Source organism: Eretmochelys imbricata, chromosome 19, assembly GCF_965152235.1.
Source record: "Eretmochelys imbricata isolate rEreImb1 chromosome 19, rEreImb1.hap1, whole genome shotgun sequence".
Taxonomy (NCBI): domain Eukaryota; kingdom Metazoa; phylum Chordata; order Testudines; family Cheloniidae; genus Eretmochelys; species Eretmochelys imbricata.
Genome location: NC_135590.1, coordinates 9308177 through 9322397, shown reverse-complemented (window position 1 = coordinate 9322397; position 14221 = coordinate 9308177). Strand labels below are relative to the sequence as shown.

At 47.2% G+C, this 14221-nt stretch overlaps 1 protein-coding gene across 1 annotated transcript in view; it reads right to left on the bottom strand.

The window, feature by feature from the left end:
* MAN1C1 (mannosidase alpha class 1C member 1) overlaps positions 1-14221 on the bottom strand; it is an 88422-nt gene that overhangs the window by 12048 nt on the left and 62153 nt on the right. Inside the window, exons 4-6 of the mRNA XM_077838109.1 lie at positions 12409-12489; positions 8764-8858; positions 1767-1890 (exon numbers count right to left, since the gene is read on the bottom strand). Of these exons, the coding sequence (XP_077694235.1) occupies positions 1767-1890; positions 8764-8858; positions 12409-12489 (300 nt within the window). The remainder of the gene's footprint in view (positions 1-1766; positions 1891-8763; positions 8859-12408; positions 12490-14221) is intronic.

Here is a 14221-nt window from a genome sequence, read left to right as displayed (position 1 = left end):
AACTTGATTGGCTTCCGGGGAGATGGGGGGAACAGACTGTGCCAATACAGCACAATTTAACAACAAGGAATTTGGGATTAATCCTAGATTTAAAACACTGCCCCCCCCCTTTTACCCATCCCTTGTGTTTTTGGCACACATCTGCCCTTCGGTCCCTCACTCAGCTCTCCTTCTCATCCACCCACTTTCCTTTCTTGTATCTCTCTCTTCTCTCCCTCTTTCACTTTTTTCTCTCCTTTCTGCAATTTATCGTCATCATTTTCCTTTTGTATTATTAGCCTCCCTTCTTCGTTCTACATTTCCATTTTTTCCTTCTCTTTCCCATTCAGTTTCCACTTTTCCTTCATTTTCTTCTTCTCACTCCTATTTGACATTGTCTCTCTCCATTATTTTTTCATGGTCTCTGTTAGCTTTTCTCTACTACACTCCCCCATCCCCTTTCCATTCTGCGTCTCTCTCCCTGACCCCAAAATCACTGAGCAAGCAGGGTGGCAGGCTAGCACTGCGAAACATCCTGTGAACAGTCTGTTCTCAAGCTATTTCCCTGGAAATACAGGGAGAACAATCGAAGTATGTTCACCACACACTGGTACTCTGAGTGTGATCCGTTTTCATCAGACTCACAGGGGAAGGTCTGATTCTAATTGGAGTGATTTGTCTCCCTCAGAGTGAGTTCCTCAGAGAACACGTGGGGAAAGCTAATGATCGCTAGTATCCTACAGTATATTAAGTTGCTCTCACATGCACTATAAGATCACTTGGAAAAAAACCCCTCAAGGTAACGTGTAATATTCATAGATTTTAAACTTAGAAGTTACAAAAGGAATCCAATGCGTCAACTGTCAGACCTTGCCCACATAGGAGACCTTTGCGGAAATCCTGATGGCCGGAGCATTGCATTTAAAGTCAGTTTACAGTAGCAATTCTCCACGGCTGCAGTGCAGTAATATTAACATACCAGGGTTATTAACCATTATCGTTGTGGGATGCACCAGACAGGTTAATATAGCCTGTGCCCCTGTATTTAGGACTCAACTGAGGCACAAAAAAACTAAGACGTCTGCCAGTCATCACCACTGCAGGAAGCAGGAATGTGGAAGGGCCAAAAAAAATGTAAATAGAAAAAATAAACCAAAAACTTAGGAGTCTTCCAACCCCAAGTGGAGCAACAGAACCTCAGACAAATAAGGGTGTGGTCAATGCACAGGACTGGTGCATAGACATGAGACCTAATCCTCAAAAAATATAATCAGTGCTCCAGACTCCATCACAGAAGGAGTAGTTAGACTCACCGGCATGGTGCATACGTGAGTGGTTCCATGAATTCTCTCACACAATACACTGACTTGCTGTAAAGAAATACGGATCCTACAGTGGGACAGTCAGCACAGTACATATTGAGTCTGGAATTCTGCCACTGGAAGCTGGGATCAGCTGAAGCGTCTGTGCTGACAGGCTGGAGACAAGGCATTTGCAGTGGAGAGTCCCTGGCTGCCGAACTTGCTCCCTCCAGCTGTCTGCCAGATCCCGTTAGTGACCCCCCCCCAGCCCACAAGGCACCTCTTTATGGTCCCGTGTCTGTCTCTGGATCGTCACCAGAAAGGTGTCTCTTACGGTGAGCTGGGGTGGTAGAGCAAGGATGGCTAGCTGCACTGTCTGCTCTGGGCAGCTGCATGCAACATGGTACTTTATGCCATAAGCCCAGACGCCAGGGCGATGGGTACATAAGAATCATTTCAGTAAAGAATGAGTAGTTAAGTACTTGCCTTTTCAGTAAACACTGGGTTTCCAGAGAGCTCCGTGAGGTGCAGGAATTCTAAATGCAGGGTGCCAAATTCTGCTAAGATACTGCTTCCTGCAGAGGCCCACCCCCAACTCCAGCTCATGCCACTGCGAGGACAAAATAGGGAGCCTTCATTACCAAGCAAACACAGCCGGTTTCTCTACAAGCCTGGGGCAAAGCTCTCCCTCCGTATCCCCTGGGCAGATCCTGCATTTGCTCTGCGGTGTGGAACCCCTACTAGAGGCCCAGGGTGTGGAGAGTTTTGCTTTTAACCAGTATGGCTACACGGCATTCACAGATTTGCAGGGACCCTGTGCGTCGAACAATTAGTGGCACCAAAGAGTTCTTAGCTTTATAGGGGTAGTTTGGCCCAAAGCAAATAAGCCGACCGAGCAGGTCCACTGGACAAGGCAATCTCAAATCATCACAGTCTCCTACGCAGAGCCGGGCTTGAACCAGCCCCTCGGTGCAAACTCACCCAAGTGCTGCATTGGCGGGAGGGCACAGAGGGAGTACCGAATCTGAATCCAAGTTTCCCAGCTGGCTCATCCCTACGATGGGCTAAGCCAAAGCCCCGGGTTCCTGGAAGTGCGGGAGGCTTGAAAGCCTAGTTTTGAGGTGCAGCACCACCGCTAATCTGACAGTTATACAGCGCCTTGCCCCAAAAGGATCCTCAAATGCTTTGTACGCCTCTACATTTAACACCACAGGATGGCTGGGTGGGCGGGGCAGCAACCAAATCAGCACACAGGGCCGCACAACGTGTGGGAAGGGGAAACGCCCACAGGTATTGGGCCAGATCTAATATCCATGCAGCCCAATGTTCTACTCTGAGACACCCTGACTTCCTGGGCCTCATCTTACAGACCTTGCAAAGACTGGAAGGGCCAGATACACCTAAGGAAAGCTAGTAGACACTGTATAAAGCTAACTGGTATACATTTGTTTGGATCTCCTCTCACCAGACCCTTCCCCTCTCCCTCCTCCCACAAGCCACTATTCTGTATGCTAATCTCCAGTTCTGCCAACTCCAGGCAGAAAGGAAAAAAATCCTCATCTCGTTATTGCATCAGCACAGTGTGAGTAAATGGGGAGCGTGTTCTAACGGTGAACAGCAGTGCATACACGTGGGGGTCCTGTGGTGATAAGGCCTCGCACTGGGTGGAAATGGATTGCCAAAGGGGGAGCTCTCTGATCACGAACATTCTCATTCACTCTTTACTTGGGCTTGCTTTTTCCCTTGACCCTTTCCCTGCCCCAGCCCACTGCTATAAAGTACAGCTCTCGGCAGTGATTCTGTCTCTCCCAAATCTACACAGACAAGAAAAGCGACCTATATCTTGAGGGACGGATCCCAAAATAGCCTCTGCAGGGAAGCTCAGCGGTTCTCTTTCCAGCAATGACACAGGCTTGATCCCTCGAGTACCATGATCCTCGGTAGATATTGACAATATTGCCTATTTCCAATCACGTGTCTTCCCTTTTTAAGGCAGCCAGAACCATCGCTGAAACTGGGGGAAACAACTAGACGGTGCCCGAACGCTTCTGTTAGAAGATAAGGATTTCTGCTATTGATCAAAGGCTAAAGCTAATGACCTTTCACTGGAAAAATGTTATTCTTGTCTGAGAAATGTAGAAAACATTTTTAGGTGCAGAATTATTCCTTATGCTGCCAGAGAAAAGCAGCAAACCTTTCAGTAGACAGCATATTCCCCCGGTAATTTAAATTGATAGAGTATTCTTCTCTTTCTGTCCAAAGCTGGCTGCAAACTTTGCTGGGTGCAGTTCGAACAGCTGTCCCAGAAGTGATTGTATTTCAGCAGCAGGAATCCCACTGTCCATATTTGGAAGAAGTGCACGCTATACAGTAAAAGCCAGCTCATTTTGAGTGAGGTTAAATGCAGTATTAGTTTAATATCGGCTGTATCTACCATACAAGACTATATCCTGCCGTTGGACGGATGGCACTACTAAACGATCTCATGGGTGTTTCCTGTATCTGTCCACTAGGACCCTAATCATCATATTTTCTTTATCTGCTGCATTGAAAGAATAGGAAAATACGATCTCACAAACAGAAATCACCTAATAAGCCGCTGTGACGGATAGGGCAACTTCCTGCACAAACCTTCCTGAATGAAGTCTAAGTTCCTTAGATGTTCATTGTATTCAAAATGCAGATATTTATGTATTATTATGGGATTGTAGGTAATGTCTCGAGGGGGGAGATAGCTAGTGTAAGCCTGGGATGTGCTATGACTTTCAAAGGACTCTTTTAAACAATGTGCCTGACAAGAATGAACTTTCAGTTAACTGGGTTTCCTAGGAAATCTCTTGGGGAAGGTGAACGGAAATGTAGCCTCCCATCTCCAGTTACGCAAAGCCCCAGCCTTTTGAAGCTACGCCCTGGGGAAAGGTCTATTGTCTGCTGATCAGCTACTCCTGGAATCTCAAGAGCAAAGACCCCCGCTATATAAAAGACAGGCCAACTTGTCCAAAGGGGTTCTTGTTCTGAGCAAGAAGTGTTATGAACTCCTCACCACAAGAACTTTTCTGTGTGTGGCTGAATGATTGACTCCAACCAGAGTCCTCATTGGAGATGGAAATGATCTCTGGTCAGCTTATTAGCACGTATTTAGATTCTTTTATTGTTTTAATATGTTTTCTCTGGAATGCTTTTCACCTTAAGAATAAATGTGCTTGCTTAGGAAAAGCTGCATAGTACCTTGACCACAACTGTGGGCAATTACACTGTTCATAGGCTTGGAAGAGAAAGCAAAGTTCAGTTGCTGGACATTTTGGCTGTCCGGCTTGCGGGGGAAATAACAGGCCATTGTGCAGCCTGGAAATACCCTCGTCAGGAGGGAGTGAGATGCGTGTCTCACCTAAGACAGGTGACAGCTGGGAAAGGTTGAGAGTGGGTGTCGTCTTTGGTGGACCAGGAAGAGGAATTCAGGTGCAGTGGACCTGAACTGGGACAGCTGCTTCAAACTAGATATGTTCTGAATCAACTGGACAAGGCTAAAGACTGCGCTGGTTATGACAGAAGTACTCCGAGCTGACAGGAGTTGAAAGAAATAGCCTTGAAAATCTCCATCCCAAATGCTTTGAGTAGACGGTTGGCTGAAAGGCTGCTAAGGGTTGGTCCACCTTCACCAGCCCTCTGGATTAAAGACAAGCTGGAAGTGGGCCTCTGCAGAAAACATGTTCTAGCAGTAGAGCTCAAATGGACTTGGCCTTCCTCGCTAGCTTCTCTCCTAACAGCTGAGAAACATTCCTTCCAAAGACTGTCTTGACGATGACACTAGCCTTTAAGGTAAGGGAAGATGTGCAGCTCTAATAGTAACCTTATTCCAAAAAACACATACTGGTATTTAATAACGATCAAAAGTCTTTTAGCATCAGGCTGGGCATCTCCACAGAGCTTTGCAAACAGAGACTCAGACAAAGCCCTTGCCCCGAAGTGCCAAAGTAGGAAAGAATCAAACACACAAGTCAAGATACAGGCTAATCACTCAGAGAGATTATTGCTTAGAGGGAAGGATGGGGTTTGAGGAGAGATGTGACGGGGGGATTGGGGTCTGGCAGGCAGGAACAGGAAAAGCCCAGAAGGCAGCAGAAGACAAAGCAGGAAGCCTGGAGTGCAAAAAAAGAGACCAAGGGATCAATAAGGAAAGGGGACTGGAGGGAGTGTGGGGACACACTTGAGGGGGTAGAAAGGAAGGATGGAGGGCCAGAAAGGAGAATATTCCGGTAATCGAGACGACCAAGGCATGGGCCTGGGTTTCAGCAGTGGGAATAGTGATGAAAGGATGGATTTTGGTGCTATTAAAGAGGTAGGAGTTGCAGGATTTAGGAAGGGTCTGATCATGGGGGGAAAGGAAAGAGAAGAACTGAAGACTGCACTGAGGTGACAAACCAGGGACATGGGAAAGATGGTGGAAGTTGTTAATAATAGAGAAGGGGGAGCGTAGGAGAGGGATCTGGAAGTTCAGTATCAGAAAGAGTCAGTTTGAGATTGTGGAGGAATATCCAGGGGGAGACATCAGAGGCAGAAAGGGAGAGGTTGGCGCTAGAGAGCAAGTTATGGGAATGGTCTATGTAGAGAAACCCATGGAAGCGGATGAGATCTCTAAGAGAGAAATGGTGCTAGAAGGCAGGGGGTAATGAGCACAGAACCTGAGGGTTCTCAACAGACAAGGGAAGAGTGATCAGCACTCAAAGGAGACGCTGGAGGAATAGCCAGCAAGGTGGGAGGAGAATAAGGAGAGCAGAGTTATGAAGGCAAAGAAAGGAGAAAAAGCTAAAGAAGGGGTGATCAACTGTGTCAAAAGCAGAGCTATCAAAGAAGAACCACCATCCCTTGGCTGAGAAAGGAAAAGGCTATTAGCGACTTTGGACCATAGTGTAGAGGCAGACTGCATTAGATCAAAGAGGGTGCAAGAGGAAAGGAAGCTGGAATAAACAGTATGCTCTAGGACCTTGGAGCCAAATGGGCCGAGGACGACGAGATGGTAGTTTAGAGAAGCTAGTGGGTGGAGGGACGGATTTTTCAAGACATGATAAGACAGAGCATTCGATGGCACAAGGGACGGGCAGGCACCCTGCAGGATTCAAGAGCGCAAGGGCAGGAGGTGACGCTGAAGTGGCTGGAGGAGATAAAGCCCTGGGAATAGAAGCAGCCTGAGTTAGCAGATCCTGGTTGCAAAAGTAGAAATAAAAGGGTTGAGAGACTGGGCTTTAGTTAGGGAAAAACCTTCCGTTGGTTTTGGCATCTGACTGGTTGGAAGTCTGTCCCGATATTCAGACTAAACAGCCCCTCCCTCAAGGTCATTCCATTGCTCCTACGTACACCTCCATGTATTGTATCCCACCGAACAACTCCTCTCATTCTGGGGAGCTTTCACCCTTCAAATGCAGGCTGTTTGTTACGTTCGAACCACAGCCAAGCTACGCACATTTAGCTCTTTTCATCTTTGCTCCTACATAATTACTGGCGGCCCCCTAATCCGTTTCAGTGCTCTTCTCAGAGCTCTAGCCAGTAATGCAGACTATTGCTTTTAGGAAGCCTCCGGCTATTTTGATTTTCTTCCGTATTAGCCAAGGTCATCAGCAAGATATTTCAGGGTGTCTGGGCAGATACACTCTGTCATCTTGATTGTCTTTGCAAACGGTAGCGTGAGGTACGGCATTTCTGCAAAAGGTGAGCCAGTGCATGACCTTGTATTGAGGAAGAGGCACCACCTGAGACCTTCTCATCCAGCCAGGAAGCAGAATGTCATTCCTGGAAGGATACAATTAAGGTGGTGGAGACGTTCAAAGTTTTCATTGCACGGAGCGTTAAGCAGCGGGCGACAGTGACATTTGAGCAACGGATCACCCCGGGTTCCATGTTCAATGAAATCTCCCACTTTACAGGGAAAGGAACCCAATGGCAGATGTGGGGTAAAATGACCCCAGCTGCTGCTCTGAGTGCTGTGGCAGGGAGGATGGAAGGGTTTTGTTAACTCATGTTGCCTAGTCTCTGTGCTGCAGCCTGTGTGCAGGTTTTAAAATCCCAGGGACTTTAGCTAATTGGCATCAAAATGAGCCAACGAGTCCTGATGGGCAGGAAGTGTTGTGTAGTAGTTAGAACTGGGGACGGGGAATGAACGCTCCTGGTTTCCACTCCTGTCTCTTTGGTTATTTAACCTATCTGCCTCAGCTCCCCGCTTTATGTCACATACCTCAGAGGTGGTGTTGTAGCACTAAGGTCTGGTCTACACTGAAAACTTGCATTGGCACAGCTAGGTCTCTCAGGGGTGTGAAAAATCCACCCCCCCAACAAGAGATGGGCTATGCCAACCTACCCCAGTGTAGACAGTGCTAGTTCAATGGAAGAAGAACCTAGCTACTGTCCCTCGGGGAGGTGGATTAGCTACAGCCAGGGGAGAACCCCTCCTGTCACTGTGGCGAGTTTCGCCACCGAAGCAGTTGAAGTGTAGATGTCGCCTAAGGGAATGTTGTGGAGTCTAGGCAGGCAGAAAACTACATGGGCTGCGGCTATTCATATACATTTCGATACAAAACTGACATTTGCCACAAGGTCTATTTCTCAGCTTCCATGCATGGAGCCGCACAGATCCAGAAAAGTAGCCTCGTGCATCTAGCCTGGCGCACTGCAAAAACATGCAGAGCAAGCAGAGTTCTAAATGCAGGGCCCACCAAAAAAATTCAAAGGCAAATGTGAGTGGGAACATCCTGTTCCAATGGGGCGGCTCTGCCAGGAAGTGAAGGAAGAAAATGTGGACGGCTGAAAAAATTAATAAACCACAGCTGGATTTAATGTGAGTCACCCTTGATTACGGCCAAGATGCCGCCTGGAGTTTGAGTTGCCAAAACAAATATCCTCCAAGAGTCAGGGGGGGAGATGCTACAGAAAGATGCTAAAAGCATAACTGGATTAAACAAAATGAATATGTTCATGGAGAATAGGTCCATCAACAGCATTAGCCAAGATGGTCTGGGACACAACCCCGTGCTCAGGGCAACCCTAAATCTCTAATTACTAGAGGCTGGGTGTGGAAGAAAAGGATGGATCTCGCCATAATCTCCCTGTTCTGTACACTTCTCCTGAAGCTCTGGCCTCAATGCTGAGACAGGATGCTGGGCAAAATGGACCATGGTCTGACCCCGTATAGCAACTCTTATGTTCTTAGAGGCAAAATACCCCTGAGGAACAGTTGTTACTCCTTTACAAGTGTTCAGTACATAAATCATAGAATCTCAGGAGGTCATCTAGCCCAACCCCCTGCTCAAAGCAGGACCAATCCCCAACTAAATCATCCAAATTTCCCACTCCCCCCAATCCCTAAATGGCCCCCTCAAGGATTGAACTCACAACCCTGGGTTTAGCAGGTCAATGCTCAAACCACTGAGCTATCCCTCCTCCCCAGTAAGACCTACTGCTAACGATGGGAAAATAATGAGGTGTGTCTTGCCTGCCCAGATTTATAACACCTCGTGGGATACCAGTGGGGGTGTTAAAGGCTGGTAGAAGTTTCTCTCCAAGTTCTAGAGCTTTGCTCTTGAATACCTGTTAGACAAAAAGAGGAAAAGAGAGTTAAAATATACATTGTATTGCTTGCTAGTATCAGTCATGCTGGTTTTCTTAAACTTCACTTTTCCATACACTCCCAGACAGACACAAGTTATAAAGTGGGTAAGAATGATGGGACATTACAGGGCTTTCATTTCCAAATAGTGGGGTAGCCCTAGGCCTACATATTGGGATGGGCCTGAACCAAACCCCATGAGGAAGTTTTGATCTGAACCAGAATTTATATATGGCCCCTGGAGATCCACAACAGACCAGTCTAAAATCCTGGATCCAAACGGGCCTCAGACTTTGGATCTGGATGTGAGCTTTGCAGCGTTGGCTCACGTTACAGTAGAAGAGATCTCCCTTTCTAACCAAATTACAGGATCAGTTCTGTTAACTTCTGACTCAGAGTCCTGGGTTAATGAGTTCGAAAGTTCCCAGTTGGAATATAACTGGCATTAGGACATTTGGCAGTTTCAGGGCACTGGGGTTTGTGTGAACCCTTTTCCTTTTCCCTTGGTTTTGGTTCTTATGGACACACTCCTTGTGAGTTTTACTCTGAACCCAGAAATTCAAAGTTAAACAGCCAAAACGGCCAAGTTTTGCCCTATAACGGGACAAACCCACCATGTTTTCCATGGCTTCCTCATGAAACCAGAGATCATCCCAGGATCATTAAGTGAGCTCGGCTTGGGCTTGGGGTTTCACTGTCCTAGTTCTGCACAGCTCTAACCACTCTCAAAGCTGTATGCTTCCCACTGCCTAGAGAGCTTAGTGTCTGCATATGTAAAGCCACCCATTGCTACATCCAGCTGTTCTCTTGAATTTCTGAAACCTTCTAAGTACTTTCCCTTGGAACTTGAAGCCAAGTTCTGCATTAGCTGGGGGAATAGCAGATAAACTGGATTAAGCATCTGTATCTTGCTGTGCTAAAACGTGAGATCTGCCCACATGGCACAGATCTCCAGTCCCTAAGCTCCTGGAACTGCTCCTTTAACCTACTGAGCAAAGACCAATTTCTTGGGTCAAAGGTCTCCACTTCTAATGCTGCTGGCTGCTCTAACACCAATGATGGGCAGCTGGTTAGTAGCTTTGCTCAGAGTACTGTTACAAGAACATGCCCTTCTGGGTTGATTTGAGTTGATCTTGCAAAGCATGGCTTTGGGGACAAAGGGTCCCCTTTTAAGAACTTGTTGTGGGATGGTGGGGGAAAACAGAAGTGAAGACATCAAAATTAAAGCAGATTTCTAAGGATGAAGCATGCTATGGTTTACAAAGCGAGTTGCTGATAGCTCACATGACTTCTAATTTCAAGAACACATATTTTATACACACATACACACACACACAGACACTCCTTTAAGTGCAACTAATTTCCAGAGAGGATCCCTGGCCTCATCATGGCCAAGTTATCACCCTTTCCATTCCTAATTTCCGAGTTATGGGCTTTCTAATCAAATGATAGCTTATGGGGGCTGGTTGCACAAAGCCGCCAGACACAATTATTTTGGGACAAACTGATACAAGCAATAATCTGCGCTCAAGAGATTTGTCTTGAGCAAGAGAAGCCTGTAAGTGACAAGAGATCAAGCACAAGCCTTCTACCTCTAACCTCCCTAGTTCAGTCCAAGTTGTCACAACAGTTCTAAGAAAGCAAGACATTATTGCTCTGAGAAATACAGCATGGAGGAAACCCAAACTTGCCCATGGGCTTTGAGGCCTTTGTCACAGTAGAGGAAGGTATAGGGAGCTGGTTCAGAAGGGAAAACCATGAGGAAGTGACTAGATTATTGAGGGGGGAGGCACTGAACTGACACAGGACAGACACTGACCTGTCTGCTGAGCTCACTCTCTAGCCTGCTGCCCAAGCTTTACGGTTTCGTGGCCTCTCTTCCTTCTCTGTCAAGTTGAAGTCAATGGAAGCTGTGAGCATGAGGGGCTGCAGCACAAGGCACTAGATCTTTGAGAGTTTTCCCAGCAGGGAAATCCCAGGAGGAACAAATTCCTGTAACTCATCCAAAATGCAGCCTTAATTATGGAGCTTCTCCCAGGTCTCCACAAATCACTGGCATCACAATGTAAGGACTAGTCATTTCCTCCTATCATGGGCAGCTCCCTCCAGCAGAAGCCGCCGGCCTGTAGCAATATGGGAGTTGCTTGAAAAGGTTATTTACTTGTTGCTTAAGGCCCAATCCTGCAGCCGTATGCTAGCAGAACTCCCATTGAGATCAGTGGGATCAGGCCTTCTGTTTGCCTGAGATATTCAGGGTAGAGGAGTAATCTCTTGATCTCCCCACATCTGGTTTTTAAATTCCAGCACAGCTATATTATGAGACAGGTTATGTGTTAAGATATGGCCTACGTTTGGGAGGGATAGGTGGGAGAAAGAGAGAGCAGTGTTTTCAGTAGGAATCTTCTGATTTAGCCAGAATTCGTTGCGGGCCTAGTGCTCATTGGAACGCTGCTCCACCACCCTCGGAAAGGGGTGCCTTTCCCCAGAGGTCAACTCAACTCTGCTGGCTGAGTGGGGAAACCAGGGGTTGGGGCAGTTCTACCAAACGTACTTGCTTGGATCAGTCCTTGTGTAACCCTGTGGTGAGCGTGTGTTACAAATCCCCCTCTGTGCTGATCCACATAGGATAGGAGTTGTTACCACCCCCGCCTACGAAGCCACGGCTCTTCAGCTCAAGCTGCTGCAATTCAGACAGATATCTGGCTCAATCCCCAGTGTGTTGACCATGGGGGTGGTTGTCACATCAGTCACTTCCTCTTCCCAAAGGAAGCCGATGGCTCAAATCCCAGATGAATCCCCATGTATGGCCAGCCCTCTGGGTTCACACATGGGGATTGAATCGGGAACCTCCGGAGCTAAAAGCGTGAGTTTTGACAGTCTGAGTTAAAGAGCCATGGCCCGGTAGCTGGGGGTTGTAACAGACTCATATCCACTGTGTACTGGCACAGAGGGGAGCTTGTAACACACACTCACCAGTCCATGACATTTGCACACTAAAGAAAGGCTCCTTGCACATGGATGGCGTTAGCCACAGCCTGGCCCCCTGCTTTATCAGTGCAAACTTTTGCTACACAAAAAATAGAACACTAATTTGGGGTTTTCACAAATAGCTGCCACCAATAAGCTAACACTTAGCCTGCGGGGCTATTTGGAGCGACCCCAAAGTTTGCGCTATTGCCTATATTTAGGCTACAAAGTAACAAGGCCTGAGGGAAAGGCAAAGATCACTGCAAATGCATTTCAGTGGGGACCAAAGCACCAAGCTGAAAAACGATCTTGCTAAAATTGTCCGTTGGAGAAAAGATCTTTATAGATGAGCCAGGCATGGCAAGCATAAGGTAATTGTGTGAGACTTAATTAAAAGACTGTTAGTGGGAGTTCAATATTCATAAAAAACAGGTTTAGCCTCTTGTTACAGAGGGATTATTTTATGTTCAGTTGAGCACCGCTGGGAGCAGCCCTATCCAGAAATACACCTGCACATTCATTATTTGAGACAGTGAGAGATATGCAGGATGTGTGGAAACAAACCTCTTCACCGGTTAGGTAGTACGTCGTCAAGAGCCCTCCGACATAACGAATGTTCACTTCGAACAAGGACGCTTCTCCATTCTGAAAAGATCATCATCAGATAGTAACTGGAAGGTACAAGTGAAGCCTTACAGCAACCATGCAGACATAGGGCCAGTGAGAGTGCCTTGGAATAATTCTAGGCACGTTCACAAAACTCTGCAATCCTATTCACAGTTTAATAACACTTTGCCTTTTTCTGGCATCTTTCATCTAGGATCTCAAAGAGCTTTATACATGAAGCCGCACAACCCCCTAGGAGGTAGCTTAAGTAAGCTATCGGGATCACTTTGTTACCACTGAAATGGTTTCTGGGTAAAACGCAGCAGCTGTTTAATAGCAGTGAAACACTACCCAACAGATTACGAAAGAAAGCGTGAGGAAGTGTACTTCCTCCAGTTGAAAATGAAAAGGCAATGCAGGCAGGCAGAAAATAGTTACGTACGTTGAAAGCTGGACAGGACGCTGGAGTTAACATCTCTGTTCTTACAAGAAGGGCAGAGAGATTTCGAGAGACCACAAGAAGTCAGGACTGTTTTGAATGGCCAAAAGATGGCACCCTCCTGTACTGAGCCTTCTCGCACCATATGGGAGCATTCCTTCAGCACTGACTCAGCGGACAGAGTGCCAGCTTGTGCATCACCACAACAACTTCCTGGCGTGGCCAGATGTTCTCTGGAGGTCTCCCATTCAAGGACTTACCAGGCTCAACCCTACTTGGTTTGTAAGACCTGACAGGACCACAGCCCAGGATGGAACAGCTGCTGCCACACTGAGTGGCAGACAAACAAACCAGTGCCCAGGTGCCCTGCTAGGAGATGGTGAACATGCAGTGGTGTGGTTCACTGAACCTCCCAGGAAGCCACTCACCTGGAACGAGTTAAGATCTATTTTATTCCAGGTCCCGATCAGCAAATGTCAAAGCAATTGCCTTCAAACTGTGCTTTTTAAACTGTGCTCCTAGACTGTGAACCTGCCAGGCAAATTATTTCTTCCTCTCAGATAAACACATAAAACTACCAACAGGAGGCTCTTACAAGAGCGCAGCATTTTCCGCGAATGGGATAGAGGGATAGGAATTCTTTACCCACTGCATTAATCTGGCTCTTCCAACAATCCCACTGGGTTACATATGAAAACAGAGGTCTTCTCCCAGGGAAGGCTGGAAGGATCAGAGACACAATGTGCCATCCAGAGAGGGAGGCAAAAGCCAAAGGAAGCAGCTCAAGATCACGCAGGAAGTGACAGTACTGTACAGGGGCAGAGAGAGGGAGAACCTGGAAAAGGCTGGACTGGAAGGAGGAGAGAAAGCAAAAGATCCAGGTTGGGAAATAAAATCAGTGGACCTAATATAGCTGCAAATAGCAATTAATGATTTGTTTGCTGGGCGCTGGTTCTTAGGCTATCAATTAACCAGGGTCATGGAACACTGCTGTACACACAGCCTGCTGCTGGTTAACACGGTCGTCCGTGCTGCATTCCTTTTAGAGTTTGGGGATTATTTTTGTCCCTCAGCCTCCCTGTCTCACGCTTCTCTAAGCAAACTTGCACTTCCCACATAGTCAGTGGTCTGTCTAGGTATCTACACCACACTTGCCACTAGTCAGTAAATCCAAACAGCTGCTCTGCCACAGACCTGAACTGTCTCTTCTTTCCCCACTGCCTGAGTCAGGCCCACCCTGCCGCATCTAGTTGCTGAGAGTTCCACCACCCCTGAAGACAGCAGCTCTCCGGGGGGGACCTTGGTTGCAGAGGGGCCGCCCGTCAGAGTGTT